This window comes from Pan paniscus, chromosome 4 (assembly GCF_029289425.2).
Source record: "Pan paniscus chromosome 4, NHGRI_mPanPan1-v2.0_pri, whole genome shotgun sequence".
Taxonomy (NCBI): Eukaryota; Metazoa; Chordata; class Mammalia; order Primates; family Hominidae; genus Pan; species Pan paniscus.
The window spans coordinates 78,835,594-78,852,205 of NC_073253.2; the positions used below are offsets into that span (position 1 = coordinate 78,835,594).

The following is a 16,612-nucleotide window of genomic DNA, read 5'->3' on the forward strand; positions in this document are numbered from 1 at the left end:
TGTTAATGTGGAGAAATGATTGTGGCTTAAAAAATGCATATGGCTAATTGGAAAACAATAAAAAAATTTTAAATGCAATATGATTATAACTGCTGAAAAAATTACTGTAATAATAGTTACATTAAGGTAGTAGGATTATAGTGATTTTTTTCTTATCTTTTGACATGTGCTTGAATTCATTTTACAGTGAAAAAAAGGTATAAAATAATTTTTTCTCCCAATAAAATATAGGGAAATATATGACAGTTTTTTAAAGCAATATTTTAACTGTTTTCTAATTTTTTAAAAAGAATCCAACTGTAATATTTGGCATTATATTTAGTGTTTTTAAAAATGCTTGGAGTCAGTTTAGTGACATGTACCTATAGTCTCAGCTATTTGGGAGGCTGAGAAGGAAGGATCGCTTGAGCCCAGTGAGGGTTTGAGACCAGCTTGAGCAACATGGCAAGGCCCTATCTCTAAAAATTAAAAAAAAAAAAAAAAGTATTTTTAATGAAATCTTTTGGTTGCCTTTTTGTTTGCAAAATCTTTCTCCTTGAGGCTTCTGGCACCCTATTCCCACTCCTTCTTTATTTATTTCCTGGTCAATTACCTGCTTTATCAAATGCTGTGAAACCTGGCTTACAGTTTCCTCTCTCCACGAGGTTCTGTTACCAGCCTGGTGAACTTCACTTACCATTCTACCCTGAGCTATATAATTATTTGACTTTTTCTACTGTAAGGATTGTCACCACTCAGCCACTTAATCTTAAGATAAAACCTTGGACCATGCCACCAACCTACATTAATTTCTCCCTAGAATTTGACTCCATTATCTCACTTTCTGGTGACATCCTTCAGTCTAGCCTCTCATGTCCCTATTGCCTTTGCATCTACTTGGATCTTCCCTCTTCTCCTCATGTATGGCTACTTTCCTTTGCCTTCCCCACCAGGTCCTGTGCTCTGACGTTTACCCTGTCAGTTCTAGCTGTCTCAGCTGCTTGTATGGCCACCATCTCCGAGTTAATGTCATCAACCCAACTGCTTGCCTTTTCTTCTATATGTGGGCCGCTCAGTAATACTGAAGAGTAAAACATAGCTGCTACTATAAATCTGAGGTCTATAATCTTGGTTGGGGAGCTTTTCTTCGTGTAGCCTTTCCACCCAATATCAGCAGTTAAAGAATTTCAGTGCTGTGTTTGTGCTATCCTCCTTATGCCTCCTGTCTTCCCATGGGCAGAAGCCCCTGTCTCCCTTGGGCAGGAGCCCTTGTCTCCCTCATGCCTGAGAGCCCTGCAGTGAGCCTGTCGGAGTCTGGCTTCCTCCAGTGCCCTTGTCCATTCACAGCCAAGTTTTGCTTCAGTGCCAGACCCTCTCTAACTGTCCCTAGCCCACTGCAGCTGCCGATGCCAGAGGCAGCCTCCTACAGACCAAGTGCAGAGGATGTGCCTCAGTGTTAGTCTCTTCCCTGCTCTGGTGCCTGGGCGCTCCTTACTTTCCTCCTGTCTCTTTGACTCCTCTTGTGTGGCTTTAGTTTCTTGTCTACTCTGTCTGGTTTAGATTTTTCTCAAGATTTTTTCCTGATACTCTTTCCTCAGTCCAGGCAGTCAAAATGGCTTAGTTTATTTTAGGTTAGCATTACTCAGATTTTTAGTATTACTGTTCATGTTTATTTTGTTTAGAAATGCATTCAAAGGCTTTTCTCCTTTTTATATCTGGTTTTGTTTTATTGAGATGCCGTTTCTTCTCTTCTGGTGAATGAATCTTTTGATTTTAGAATGGAGCTTCAGCAGTAAACTTATTAGAAAATGGTGTTAGAGTGAATTTGCTGAAAAGCCTTTTCCTTTCTATATCTACTTTCCTGTAGGCGTTTTATGACCAAACAGATGTCTGAGAGAAAGTGGGCAGTTTTAAAATCACCTTAAAGAAAAATCTGATGTTGGATATTTACTTTGTGAGATTTCAACTCTCACATAACTATGTGGGGATAACATTTAGGTTGTCATAAAGAAAAAGGTCTATTGATTTGTTTTTAAACAGGGTTTACCTTTTCATTAGACTCTCCTTTGAAAATATACATACTAAGAAGACCCCGAAGGATACAGAAAAATACCTGATGTATAAAATGCATTTTGGTATTAGATAGGAAATTACGGTTGATTTGTTATTCATAATGTGACTTTGTTAAAGATCTTTTAGAAAATGGTGAATTTAAAAACACATTTTGATATATATTTTCATTTTTTTCTGTGCAGAAGGGTTTTTTTTTACGTAGTTGTCATCTACTAGTATATGATTTGCATCTATTTTTTAATAATTCATTGAGCAGATGGATATTTTTAAAGATTGTGATATATAGTGCCAAATTTCTTGTCAAAAGAATAACATCAGTTTGTGCTGCCATGAAAAATGCATTATTATTCATTTTTAGCATTTTGCCTTTCCCATCTTCCTTCTCTCCTTTCTTTCTTCCTTTTAAAAAATTTCAGTGGTGAGTTCCATGAGGCTGAAGAGTAAACATTTGTCTGTCTTGTTGTATCACTAGTGCTAACATACTTCATGGCACATAGCAGGGACTCAGTAAATGCTTGTTTACTGATTTTATTTAATTGGTCATAATAATGCCTTATCTAAGTATTCATGTTTTTGGTTACTAGTGAGTGTGCTTTTCAAATAGTCTTTGGTATTATCTCTCATTTTTATAAAGTAAACTTTAGGTTGAACTATAACATAAATACTGAAAAGTGCATGGATCATGAATATAGGACCTTAGTGAGTTTTTACAAAGTGAATATGACCATCCACCCAGCACCCAGATCAAGATTAGTAGCTTCCAAGAACCCCCTTCGGACCCCTTTCCAGTCGCTGCTGAGACCCTCAAGGGTAACCGCTATTCTGACTTGAAACACCATGTATTAGTTTTACCTGTTTTTAAACTATAAAAACTAGAATTTTATATTCTCTTTTGCTTCTGTCTTTTGTTTAATGTATTTCAGAATCATATCCTGTTGCACTTAACTGTAGTTGGCTCATTCTCACTACTATATAGTATTATATGGGATGACTAAATTAAAATAAACCTATCTATGATTAATGGACATTTGAGTATTTTCAGTATATATATATATATATATATATATATATATAGACATTGCCAATAGAAAAACGGGCAAAAGACTTGAATGAGCACTTTAAAAAAAACACTATCTAGGTACCTAATAAATATATGAAATGGTGCTCCATTTTATTAGTCATTAGGAGAATGCAAATTAAAATCACAATGTGATACTTCTGAACACACATCAGAATGGCTAAATTGACAAAGAAAAAATAAATGCCAAGTGGTGAGAATGTGAAATAACTTGAATTTTCATACACTGTTAATGAGAAGGTAAAACAGTACAGTCACTTTGGAGAACTGAAAGTGTCTACAAAGCTTAATATACACACACCCAGAATTCCACCTGGTATGGTATATATGTAACAGAAAAATATATATATATATATGCTCACTAAACAACACGTACATGTCTTTGGTGAACGTACATATGCTATTCAAATATACAGATACAGATATATAGTGAATATATGTTATATATAGTGAATATAGAACATGAATATAAATGTCATGAATATATATATATATCTAATACCTTCTCTGTAGATTGCTTTTTGATCTTCTTGATGATTTTTGTTGAATAGAAATTCTTAATTTTTATGTAGTCCAATTTATAGATATATATTCCTTTATGATTAGAGCTTTTTGTATCATATTTATGAAATTTTCACCTACCCTAAAGTCAAGATACTCATTTATATTTTCTTCACTTTTAGAGCTGTAATCAGTCTTGAATTTGTTTTCACAATTGGTATGAGATATGGGTCAAAACTCAGTATTTTCAACATGGGTATCCAATTGACCCAGCACCATTTATTGAAAAGAACAATTTCTTTCTTTAGAAAATTGAAGTGTTGCTTTTGCTTTTGATTGAGTTGACTCTGTGTGTATGTGTGTGTATACAAACAATACAAAAGTATGTAAAGTAAAAACAGTGAACACTTCCTTCTGAACATGTGAAAATGGGTAAATGCTGTAAATGGCTTGATTTGTATTGTTTTAACTGCTTTAAGGAGAATTATGCTTTTTTTCTTCAAGTGGAATAACACTAAATATGTTACACAACTTCCTTTTTTTTTAAACTCAGATACTTCAGGCATTCTCTGTACTGTAAATGCTTTGCTTCATTCTTTGATGCATACTTAGCATTTTATAGTATGGATGGACATTAATTTGTTTATAATTCCTATGGTGACAAATATTCTGGAGTTCTCCATTTTTTCCCCATTTTGTATAAATGCTTCAGAAATAGTCTGTGTCTATCCTGTTGCATTTGTTTGTTTCTGTAAGGTAGAGTTCTAGTAGTGAAATTATGTGTTAAGATAGTATGTACATTTTAAATTCAGAATGATGTTGGCCAAGTTTTCTCTAGAAAGGACATACCAATTTGTAGTTCTGATCAACAGTACTCTTTCTGACCAACAGAAAGTACTCTTTTTCTATACACCTGCCAGTACTGGATGTTACTAGTCTTTTTTTTGAGACAGAGTCTCACTCTTCTCACCCAGGGTGGAGTGCGGTGGTGCCATCTCGGCTCACTGCAACCTCTACCTCCCGGGTTCAAGCGATTCTCTTGCCTCAGCCTCCCAAGTTGCTGAGATTACAGGGACCTGCCACCATGCCTGGCTAATTTTTGTATTTTTAGTAGAGACAGTGGTTTGCCATGTTGGTCAGGCTGGTCTCGAACTCCTGACCTCAGGTCTGCCTGCCTCAGCCTCCTAAAGTGCTAGGATTAAAGGCGTGAGCCATCACACCTGGCCATGATGTTACTAGTCTTTTACAGTTTAGTCCAAGCTTGTCCAACCCACAGCCCATGGGCCACATATGGCCCAGGACGGCTTTGAATGTGGCCCATCACAAATTCGTAAACTTTCTTAAAACATTTTGAGTTTTTTTTGGATTTTTCTTTTTAATCTCATCAGCTGTCGTTAGTGTCAGTGTATTTTATGTGTGGCCCAAGACAATTCTTCCACTGTGGCCCAGGGAAGCTGAAAGATTGGACATTCCTGGTTTAGTCCATCTGATAAGCGAAAAGTCTGATGTTACTATTTGCATGTTTCTTGAACTTCTTTGAGAATGAGTAGCTTTCCGCATTTTTCAGATATTTTATGGTTTTCTCATTCTTACTTGCTTTTTGTTTATGTCAGTTTATTATAATATCTAACTGAAAATTCAAGTTTTATAAGTCATCATCATATTTCTCTAATTCTTCAGTTTATCCCTTTTGAAGATAGCTGTCCCAGTTGCTTTATACAACTTTACCCAAAAGTAAGCTTGATAGTTTAAACCAAGGATTATTCAATGTTGACCAGTTTACCAGAAACCAAATCATAGAGCAATCAGTTTATTGAGATTTAAAATTTTTTCTCAAATTTTTGTTTCTTTCCTATCCCACTCTCTACCTTTGGTCGCAAAATAGTTGATATGAACTAGACTGAGTATAAGGTTTTATTCTGAGTGTAACTGGGGCAAAGGTAGGTCGTGATTCAAGATAGTGAGATCACACTTAGGGGAAAGCCTACTCATTGCTTATATTACTGCCCTAGTAAAGCATTGCAAATCCTGAATCAGTTTTGCAAATTGACTGTCTAGAAAATTGATTCTTTGAAATTGCCCCATCTGGAGCAGTAGTTCTCAGGTGTGGCTGGCAGGGGGCCAGGAGGTGGGAGAGTATTGCAAAATTTCCAGGAGGCAAGTGTAGTTTGCAAAACCATCTATTAGTACCACAACTTAATATACATTTGGAAAATTTAGAAAAGACTTGTTAATACGTATTTTAGAAAATAAGATTATTAGGATGTCTCAGCAGGAATATCCAGAAGACACAGAAATGCAGTCATACAGTTACTGTCAGTGTAGAGAAAGGGGATAATATTTTTGTATTTCTTAAAGTTGAGTACTAACAATTGAGAAATACTCTTATAAGCAGCCATATTCTTAATACAGATTCTCTAACAAATTACCCCCTCCCCAAATAACCATATAAATAATCAAGCAATATAAACTGAGAGAATTGGGTCTCTAAGAAACAGTTTATAAAGTCTGTCAGTTCATTAATGACTGTCCAGATTCATTCCCTGAAACACAAACTCCAGTTCTTCCCGAATAATGAGCTGTTGTCACAGTTCCAGTCCCAAAGTTGGCGGAATTCCTGCTAACCTTAGCTTACCCGCTCTCATTTCTCATTTATATCATGTCCTATTTATTTCAACCAACAAGATAAAAATTACTTCCTAGCCCTCAGTGACATGGCTCCATAAATCCCCAACATAAACAAGTGGCAAGGCAGACAAACCGAAAGAGCCAATTCATTAACATTAGTGAATTCATGGCAGCCTGAGTGCGAGTGGCCAAGTTATTAGTCTGCTTTAGAAAGTCATTCCACAAATGTTTATGGAGTGTCTTTTTGCCAGGCTGGGTGTGAGAGATATAGCCCATGCCCTGTGGGCTCTGGCAGGAGTCTCTAATTTATGGATCTCTTCTTACCTTTCCATGGAAATCGAACCCCAAAACCAGACAGGGAGCAGAGTCTCAATCCCCCTTCCTTGAGATACCTTTCACCTCTGGTTATCTGCCCTGAGTTTCTACTTTTTTACAGTGGTAAATAAAATCTCTTTAAGGTTTAGTTGCCATTTAAAATATTTAGCAGATTTCAACATGGATTTGTGGTTTCTCCTTCAGTGTTGTTAACTTTGCACCTGATGTGTGTATATGTATATTTTTAATTATGTCTAGTTTCTATGCTGCTATGTGACTCGCTTCTGCCTCATCATTAGCGTTGTACCTAAATAAGAAGGTGGATAACTGGCATTCTTATAAGCACCTTGTGATCTTCTTTCTTTCTTTCTTTGATAGAGAGTCTCACCCTGTCACCCAGGCTGGAGTGCAGTGGCACAGTCTCGGCTTACAGCAATCCCTGCCTCCCAGATTCAAGCGATTCTCCTGCCTCAGCCTCCTGAGTAGCTGGGATTACAGGAGTCTGCCACCATGACTGGCTGATTTTTGTATTTTTAATAGAGACAGGGTTTTGCCACGTTGGCCAGGGTGGTCTCGAACTCCTGACCTCAGGTGATCCACCCACCTTGGCCTCCCAAAGTGCTGGGATTACAGGCGTGAGCTACCCCACCCGGCCAATGGCCTTATTTCTTAATCTAGTTGTGCCTTTCCTAAATTGGACAGTATCTATACTAATCATTTTCTACAGAAATGAAGCCTTTAAGGGAGTCTTGGTTTGTAGTCTTAAGTATTCCTCTCTCCCACTAGCTCTTTTAAAAGTCTTTTCACATTAAATTCGCTGTCCCCAGTCCATTTCCCTTTTATCTGAAGTGCCATGGAGTCAGGCAGCTGTAAATGTATGTGTGGAGATTGTAGTGCTGTTTTATATACCTGGACCTGTGTATATTTACTCCCTCCGTCATCCTCCTCTCCCTCCATGAAAATATGAATCTTTTTTCTAATTCTTACACAAAGCAACATTCTGCTCCTTCTTACGGTATTTTAGACTCCTATTGTGTCCTTAAAGTCCCTGGTACTCTTAAGTAATCTCACCAAGTATAGGCATTATAAGCCAAAAACTATTTTCTTCTTTCCTTAGTTCCTAGTGAACCTAGTTAGTGTGGCAGTTCTTTCCAGGGTTCTCTAGGTTTCCTTTATTCCTGCTGTTCTGTGTGTATGCATGTGAAGTGTATAGACAACGTATTCTGGCATTAGAATTTTCTCATCCACCTGTTCACCTCAGTCCCCTTAGAAAATTGGTGATTATCATGGACTCAGACTGAGAGACAGGTATTGTGGGTTTGCTGGGCTCCTTAGCAAAGAGAGGAACATTACTGATTGAGGAACACATGTCACAAGCAGGTGGATTGGAATGTGTTTTTATTATTTTATTTTATTTTTTGAGACAGGGTCTTACTTTGTTCTCTAGGTTGGAGTGAAGTGGCACAGTTACGGCTCACTGCAGCCTCAACCTTCAGGGCTCAGGTGATCCTCCCACCTCAGCCTCCTGAGCAGCTGGGACCACCAGCATGTACCACCATGCCTGGCTAATTTTTGTATTTTTTTGTAGAGAGGGGTTTTGCCATGCTGCCCAGGCTAGCCTTGAACTCCTGAGCTCAAGCAATCTGCTCACCTTGGCCCCTCAAAGTGCTGGGATTAAGGCGTGAGCCACCATGCCCAGGTGGAAATGTGTTTTGAGACTGACTTGGAGAAATATGCCCCTAGCTATGTGTCTTCGATTGAACTGTACTAACAAAAACATTATAGATTGGTGGCTTAGACAACAAACACTTATTCTCACAGTCCTGGAGGCTGGTAGTCTGAGATCAGGGCATCATCGTTGTTGGGTTGTTGATGAAGGTCCTCTTACTGTTTCACAGCCAGCCATCTTCTTATATCCTCACCTGGTGGATAAAAGAGAGAGGAAGCAAGCTCTTTCATGTTTCTTATAAGGGCACTAATCCCATTTATGAGGGCTCTACCTTCATGACCTTATTACCTCTGAAGGCCCCACCTCCTAATATCATCATACTGGGGGTTAAGATTTTAATATATGGCTGGGTGCCGTGGCTCACACTGTAATCCCAGCACTTTGGGAGGCTAAGGTGGGAGGGCCATTTGATCCCAGGAATTGGAGAACAGCCTGGGCAACATAATTAGACCGTGTCTCTACAAAAAAATTAAAAAAGTAGCCAGGCCCGCTGGCACAAGCCTGTAGTCCCAGCTACTTGGGATGCTGAGATGGGAGGATTGCCTGAGCCCAGGAGGTTGAGGCTGCGATGAGCCATGATGGCATCACTGCACTCCAGCCTGGATGACAGAGACCCTGAATCAAAAAGAAAAAAAGAAAAAAAAAGGATTTTAATATATGAAATTTGGGGGAACACAAACATTGAGTCCATAACGCTATGGAAGTTAGCTTATTAATGATGACTTTTGCATTTAAGGCAGTTGCTTTGTAATGAGGCATAAAAAAAAGTCACTGCTATGAATTAGTAGATATAACATATCTTAATGTGGGTTGATGTATTTTGTGACTTTGTCACTTCTTGGACAATCATTATTTTTTAGAAGCACAGTGTCTTTAGAACTTTGATTAAAAGAACTTTATTTTCTGAGTGTTATCTACAAAGATTCATTTAGGAACCATTGTGATCAATCATTATTAGCCTATGTGCTTCCTGAGCACCTAGAGCTTGTGGCATTTTTTTCCCTAGTGATACTGACATGGGACCACTCACAGTGCATGGCACATATGGCGAAAAACATGCTCCCATCTCAGAGTCAACTCCAGAGCTCCTAATGAGCGGTAAAGCTTTGTAAGATCTGACTTCCCTGCTGCCTCTCTCACATTCTTCTCACTTCACACCATCCACAGTGGCCTCTTTGCAGTTCCTAGGCACAACAGTTCCACTCCACCTTAGGGCATTTGCTCTTTCTTCTCCTCTTCCAGACTGCTGCATGGTAGCCTCCCTTGCTCCTTTCAAGTTTTGCCTACGTGAAACCTCTTAGAAGATTCCTTTCTTATCCATCCTTTTAGATACAACTCTAGTTCCTTGTCCTGTTTGATTCTTCTTTGTAGCACTCACCTCAACCTGATCTTTTATGTAGCTCTTTTGTATTGTCTCTTTCTACTGCAGTAGAAGCTTCAGGAAGGCAAGGCTTTGGCTGTTTCCATCATTGCTGTGTTCTCAGGGCCTAGAACAGTGGCTGTTACATAAAAGGCACTCAATAAGTATTTGTTGAATGAATGAATATTTGGATGAATGAGTGAATGCATGCCTACATATATATTGGCTGTAGAACAGCAATGTGGTCTAGTTCCAGAGTAACATCTCAGATGGAGGAACACAGCTCACACAGAAATGTTGATATTTTCTCTCTTTTCTCTCAGACATGCAGTCTTGTTTAAGTTCTTAGCCCACAGCAATTCACATTAAACTTGTTTAGTGCCCCAGACTCAAACTCGGTGCCACTAATTCCTCTGACCAAGGAGGACACTCTCTTTTATGCCATCCCATTGCTGCCATCTTGTGCTCTTGGTCCCTTTCTTTCTCCCTGAAGTGTTTGGTCCTGTACTACTGTTCATAGCCTATCTCATAACCTGGGAGAGGGTAATGATTGTCCTCTTCAGGGCTCTTGTCCTTTGTTTGGTTGGGTGTAGGCAAAGAAAAGAGATATAAAATGGTTGCCCATGTTGGTCCAGAAGTTAAGTCCAAAGAGAAGGCAGAAGCCCGTGGACCCCACATTAATGCCCAAATGAAGTGGATATCTTTAGTTCATCAAATACTAGATTAATTGGCTTTTTCCAAGGTACTTGAATGATGCCCTTTGTTATTTTTATCCCCTGTACTTGGTGCTATATGCTTCTGTAGGCCTCAGAGCACTTGGTATTTTTTCCATGTACTAACTCCATAATGATCTTCCATGATATTAGCACAGGCTCTTTAGCTCTGTTCATCATGGCAGGTGCAGCACATTAGCACCAAAAAATTAGACCATAATGCAACAACAGCTTATTGAAGACATCCATAAATATCTCACAAAAGCTTAGAATTTCCTTAAGACAGTAACATCACTTCTAAAGAGCTTTCATCTGTTACCTCAGAAAGAATGATAAAATATTTAAGACCTAACATGGTTCTGTATATTATAAACTATGGTTATTTGTGCTAGGTGGCTTTAAATTTATTTAGATAGGCACCTTTTTTATATTCATACCTCACAAATGGAGCCTTTTATCATTTATAATGTTGTTGTTGCCAATTTAGTAAATGAGATGGTTTATGAGCACTGTTCATCAATGAAACAAATGGCTTTCATATTATTTGGCACCTGGTTAAACAGTGTAAATTTTACATTACCTTTTTGTATGTGCTCTTTTTCCTCCATTGTCTTGTTTTTTTCCTTATTCAGTTGTTGATTTGCTGTAAGTTGAGTAGCCTTATTTTTCCCCTTCTCTCCACTCCCATTCCCACCCAAGATGGAGGAAAGGAAGTGCTGTCCATGCACCAGATTCTCCTGTACTTGTTAAGGTGCAGCAAAGCCCTGGTGCCCGAGGAGGAGATTGCCAATATGCTTCAGTGGGAGGAGCTGGAGTGGCAGAAATATGCAGAAGAATGCAAAGGCATGATTGTTACCAACCCTGGGACGGTATGTTCTGATGTCTGTATATTCAGAGGCTGGAGGACCTTCTTTTCCAGATCTGAATGTTTCATGAAAACAGTAACAGCACATTTTAAAAGTTTTAGGTACTCACTGCTCTTGTCCTTGGATAATTTTTCCTTTAAATATTTAGTAAATAAGAAAATATTACAATTTAGGCATATTTGGTCGTAAATTCACCTAATTTAGTAAATTTATTCTACCTGAAGATAGGTACATTTTTAAGGCTTTTGATGCATGTTGCAGATTGCTTTCCAGAAGGGCTGTAAAATTTGTACTCTGGGAGCATATGAGAGCAACCATATCTTCATGCTGGTTATACTAAGGGAATTTGATGAGAGTTGGGGGGCGGGAAATGACTTAGTTCAGTTTTGTGTTTATTTTGATTTCTAAATGTTTATTGCCCATTCATGTTTTCTTTTGTTAATTGCTTGTTAATATCCTTTGATCTTTTTTGTAGCCTTCTTTTTTATTGATCCTCCACCATAATTATTATAAATATTTTACATTTCTTTGGGTGCTACTTAAGTTTTTTGTTTTAAAATTAGCTTTTAATATTCAATTTTAGAAGTAAAAAATGCAAACATTAAAAGGATATAATTAAAAGAAAACTAGTTCTTATATAAAGACATAACATTTTCTTTATATCAATTTTTTTCTTCTAAATTAGTGTTACTGTTTCATAAAATAGTTATATATTGGCATCTTATAAGGATAAAATTTTATAGAAATGAAGAATTAAAATATTTCTGTGAAAATAAATGGAATAATCTACTTAACAAAGCTGTTGTTTTCTAAAAAGCTGCCAATTGCTTAATAGCTTTGATTCATAAACTAAAAACTCTGGATCTACTTTTTGTAGCATGACAGTAACATCTGCACAAACAAAATGTTGCTATTTGCAAATAAAACATTCTGGCTAGTATGGATTCTTTTAAACAAATCCAGAAAGTAAAATTGTTTAATAAAAATATGTTTAAACATAAAACATGTTTAAAACCAGAAAATCGTATAATTTTTACGTTATACTGTTAAGCCGCATAATTATTAAAGTAACTTTAAAAGAAATATGTAAGTAATAACACTCTCAGAGTAAGACTGTGAATTCTATTTTTATTCTTAAAACAGTTGCATATATTGATATTCCTTCTGTCACTTTTCATGCTGAGTCAGAGGATGGGGCGGTGGGGTGGGAGATGTCCAGTTTCAGCTGGGTGGTTCCACTTGGAGAGTTCCATGTTCTGTGGTAGACACGGGGGGAGCACGTTCACCCTGGACTTCCTTCCATGGTATAGTTATGTTTTCCTGAAATCTAGAATCAGCTGGAGAGTTTAAAAAAAAACTTAAGGATACCCTGGCTTAAGGATATAGCTACCTTATATACTCCAGGCAGTGAGGCCCAGTTTTCTGTAGTTAAAAAAAAATCCTCAAACGTTTGATTTTCTCACTGCTTGTTTTTGAGCCAGTGGCATAGATGAAGTTTATGATCACCATGATCATCATTCAACTAATTTGTCAAGGGACTACTATATGAGCCAGGTGCTAGTGAAGTTATATGTTAGGCTGGCACAAAAGTAGTTGCGGGGGGGGGGTCTGCCATACCGCAACACTTTTGCACCAAACTAATGTATGATGCTTGCCCAGGTGAAAACCCAAAGACCACTAACATATGAAAGGAGTCTTTGATGAATGGTTGAGCCAATGGATGTATCAGGAAAGCCTCTCATTTTAGGAGCTATCACTGGGATAGGCTTGCCAGGGGTGCTTCCTAAACAGTAAGATCTCTGAGGAATTGAGAAATTGTAGAAATTATTGGCATGATTAACTGTGCATCCTTGAGATGCTGTAAAGCCAGTATTAACAACATGAAGTCATTCCTAGTCAGTATGAAAGATTTTTATTGGAAGTTTCAGTGTCAGGCTTAGGAATGTGTTGAAGTTAATTCTTTTATACTGTTTATCTGAAGATATGCTTAAAGGAGGAAAAAAATCTTGAGAATTCAGTATTATGAAAACATCCTACTGAGAAGTGTGCAAGTTACTCATACGACAAGGTAGACACCACACTACATTTCATCCTCTGTAGGACTTGCTTTGAAAGATTGCAAAATGGCAAGAATATTGGGAAATTTATTAAAATTTTCAAGCCATTATGGTCACTTTAAATACTATATTGCTGCAGAACTTAAAAGAATTAATCTTCCAAGGAATACTTTTGTCATTAGTGACTTTTGTCATTTTTTATTCTTAAACAAAGATGGCATAATAAATGTTATAGGGTGTAGCCAAAGTCTAGAATATATTTCATTTCCTGCTCCCTCAACCCCTGCCATAAATTTAGAGATACTATAGATATTTTAAATCACTGTTTCCTGTGTTGGTACCATGGCATGGTGTTTAAAATCACAGAAACATGAATAATTCAATAACATTCTATTCCACAGTTCCCATTCTAAAAATGTATCCTGCTCTTTTGTTGTACAAAATAATGAAAGTAATTCTTTGACCTTAAATAGCACGTTGCTACTGTTGATGGGCATTTAAATAATTTTATAATGGATTACATGTGAACAAAATATTTTCCATTTTCAAATTTTGAGAGCAGAGACCAACTTTTCAAGAAGCTAGTGACATTTTGTTTGTTAAATGACACTTAAAAAGTTTGAGGGTTTTTTTGTTTTGTTTTGTTTTGTTTTTTGAGACAGAGTCTCACTCTGTTGCCCAGGCTGGAGCACAGTGGTGCGATCTCAGCTCACTACAACCTCTGCCTCCCGGGTTCAAGTGATTCTCCTGCCTCAGCCCCCTGAGTAGCTGGGACTACAGGTATGCGCCACCACGCCCGGCTAATTTTTGTATTTTTAGTAGAGATGGGGTTTCACTATGTTGGCCAGGCTGGTCTCGAACTCCTGACCTCGTGATCCACCCACCTTGGCCTCCCAAAGGTTTGAGTGTTTTAAGTAATGTGGGTGAATTCACCCAAGTTTATCCCCTTTGTCACCTCATTGAATATTTGTCAGATGGCTGGCTGGTATCACAGTTGTAGGTAGAGTGACCAGTTTGTCCCAGTTGCTGAGAGATTTCCTGGTTTTAGCATTGAAATTCCTCTGTCCCAGGGAAACCAGGCAGCCAACCAGACTCTAATTGTTGGGCATTGTTGTGGGACAGAATGAAGATTATTGGCCTCTGTGTGAATCAGTTTTAACAGCCTTAGCCTCCAAAGCAACTGAGCCGCAGACTCTACAGTGTGCTAGTAAAAACTGAATCTCTAATTGAGACTGTCCTGAGAGGTGATTATAAGGAAGGAGGTTGCTGAAACCTGTTCTCTGTGATTTTACCATCTTTTCATAAATTTAAGCTTTCAAGATGAAAGCCATTTCACAAATGATCCAGAAGGAATGAGCCATTCACGTCTTCCTTTATTAGACATGAAGAAAAAAATATGAGGCTCTCTGTTAAAATACACAAATGTCTTACATGGACATAATAAGAGAAGCTTAACTATTTGGCCTTTGCACCACTATACTTTCTAACTTAAAGATGTAGAATTAAAGGAATACATAAGATCCACTGAGAACAAGTGAGGGAAAAAACTTAAATAGAGGCATCTGTCTGTGCATTCTGAAATGTGAAATTAAAGCAGAAGAGGCTCTGCCTGTGATGTGGAATCCTTCCCCTGTGCCTTCGGAGAGGTTAAGGAAAAGTTATATCTGACTAGGTGTCCTTTTAAAAGTTTAATTTTTAAAGGTTTCTATGTGGACTGCAAAAAAGGACAAAATCATTGTTCATTATGCCAAATGGCATCGGCTCATTTACAAGGATGTCATTATAGTTTTTAGATAGTATAGCTGCTGTAATTAAAGGGTTTTAAATGACCTTTTCCCTTTGGGGACAAGGCTTTCCTGGAAAAAAGTCCGATTTATTCCTTCCCTACTTAGGTTAAAGTCAATACATAAAGACTTCTTATGGGAATAAATGGCTTTGATTTTTCTCTCTAGAAACCAAGCTCTGTCCGTATCGATCAACTGGATCGTGAACAGTTCAACCCCGATGTGATTACTTTTCCGATTATCGTCCACTTTGGGATACGCCCTGCACAGTTGAGTTATGCAGGAGACCCACAGTAAGATATTTCTCAGTGTTTGTCTTAGCCAATTTCACCTTCTACTAACAGCCAAATTAGCAGAGAAATACCCTTTAGTGGATGTTTCCTTTTTAAAAATTAAGACCTGAAATGAGCCATGCTTCCAATTTAGATTACCCAAATGAAACAATTGTGGTAGCTCCTGAAGAATTATTTTCTCTACATATTTGAGTGCAAGAAACTATTATTCAATAGAATATTTTTGTCAAACTTGGTCAACATAAGTCCTTGTATGTTTTTAAACTTTAAGGAACTTTTTCTTTATTCATCCTTATAATAATAATAATAATTATTTTTTATTTTTTCAGTGCCCTCTAGAGGAAAGTAGCACATATTGGTTCCTAGCACTGCCGAATTTATGCAGAGTTCTCTTTTTGGGGGCATCTTAAGAGTTCAAGATCACATGCAAAGTCAAGGTTGTGTTGGAAGTAGGAGCCGTGACTTCTGACTCTTAGGATTGATGTAACTTTCCACGTTTTGATTTTTCCAACTGGCATGTTAGTGTTTTCTGGGAGAAGATTTAGGATGTGTGGGAATGGAGATAGTACCATTAGATTCTTCGGGACTGTTTGGATTTCCTACCTTGCTAAACACACAAACAGCTTCCTGACTTAATTTTTTTTTTTTTTTTTAAAAGGATTCATAGTGGGAGAAAAGGGCATGGGAGATTTTCAATTCATAAATACAGTTCTGGCTGACATATATTAGAAGAGGCTAAAGGGTTTTGTTCTTTTTTTTCCCCCTTTGGATAAAAGTATGAAGCAGTGAACCAGGCACTGTGTAAGTACTTCTTTCTTTCCTCCATTCTCTTAAAAAAAAAAAAAAGTTTTCAAAAAAGGAGAGGCCCAGCTAAGGCCAAGAAAGGAACAGTTTTAATGTGACAGAAAATCTTTGGAAAATCCCTTCTTGTCAGAAAAATGTTAGTAGAATGTGATGAGGCTCTTGTGGACTCTCAGATGGCAGGACTGTGAATTGATAAAGGACTGCATATTCGCTTCATTTCCAGGACGCTTTGACAGTATCCTTTAGACTGGTCTAGGTTATCACTTATTTGGCTGCAACAAATATGCTTATATTGTCATGGTAAATACAAATTGGTATACACCATTAGTCTTTTATCCTCTCCAGTGGACAAATGGATACAGCTATGTAGCTTGGGTTTTGGCACAAATGGGGTTCTCTATTCTAATACTCTTCAACTTATATTTGGTATAA

At 37.6% G+C, this 16,612-nt stretch overlaps 1 protein-coding gene across 20 annotated transcripts in view; it reads left to right on the top strand.

Moving 5' to 3' along the window:
* Positions 1–16,612, top strand: part of DROSHA (drosha ribonuclease III) — a 131,221-nt gene that overhangs the window by 48,930 nt on the left and 65,679 nt on the right. For 13 of the 20 annotated variants that reach the window (XM_034960227.3, XM_055112470.2, XM_063604526.1 and 10 more), the window contains 2 exons: positions 11,076–11,245; positions 15,252–15,376. In XM_034960227.3, the coding sequence (XP_034816118.1) occupies positions 11,076–11,245; positions 15,252–15,376 (295 nt within the window). The remainder of the gene's footprint in view (positions 1–11,075; positions 11,246–15,251; positions 15,377–16,612) is intronic. The other 7 variants (XM_055112474.2, XM_055112473.2, XM_034960229.3 and 4 more) reach the window with 1 other exon arrangement.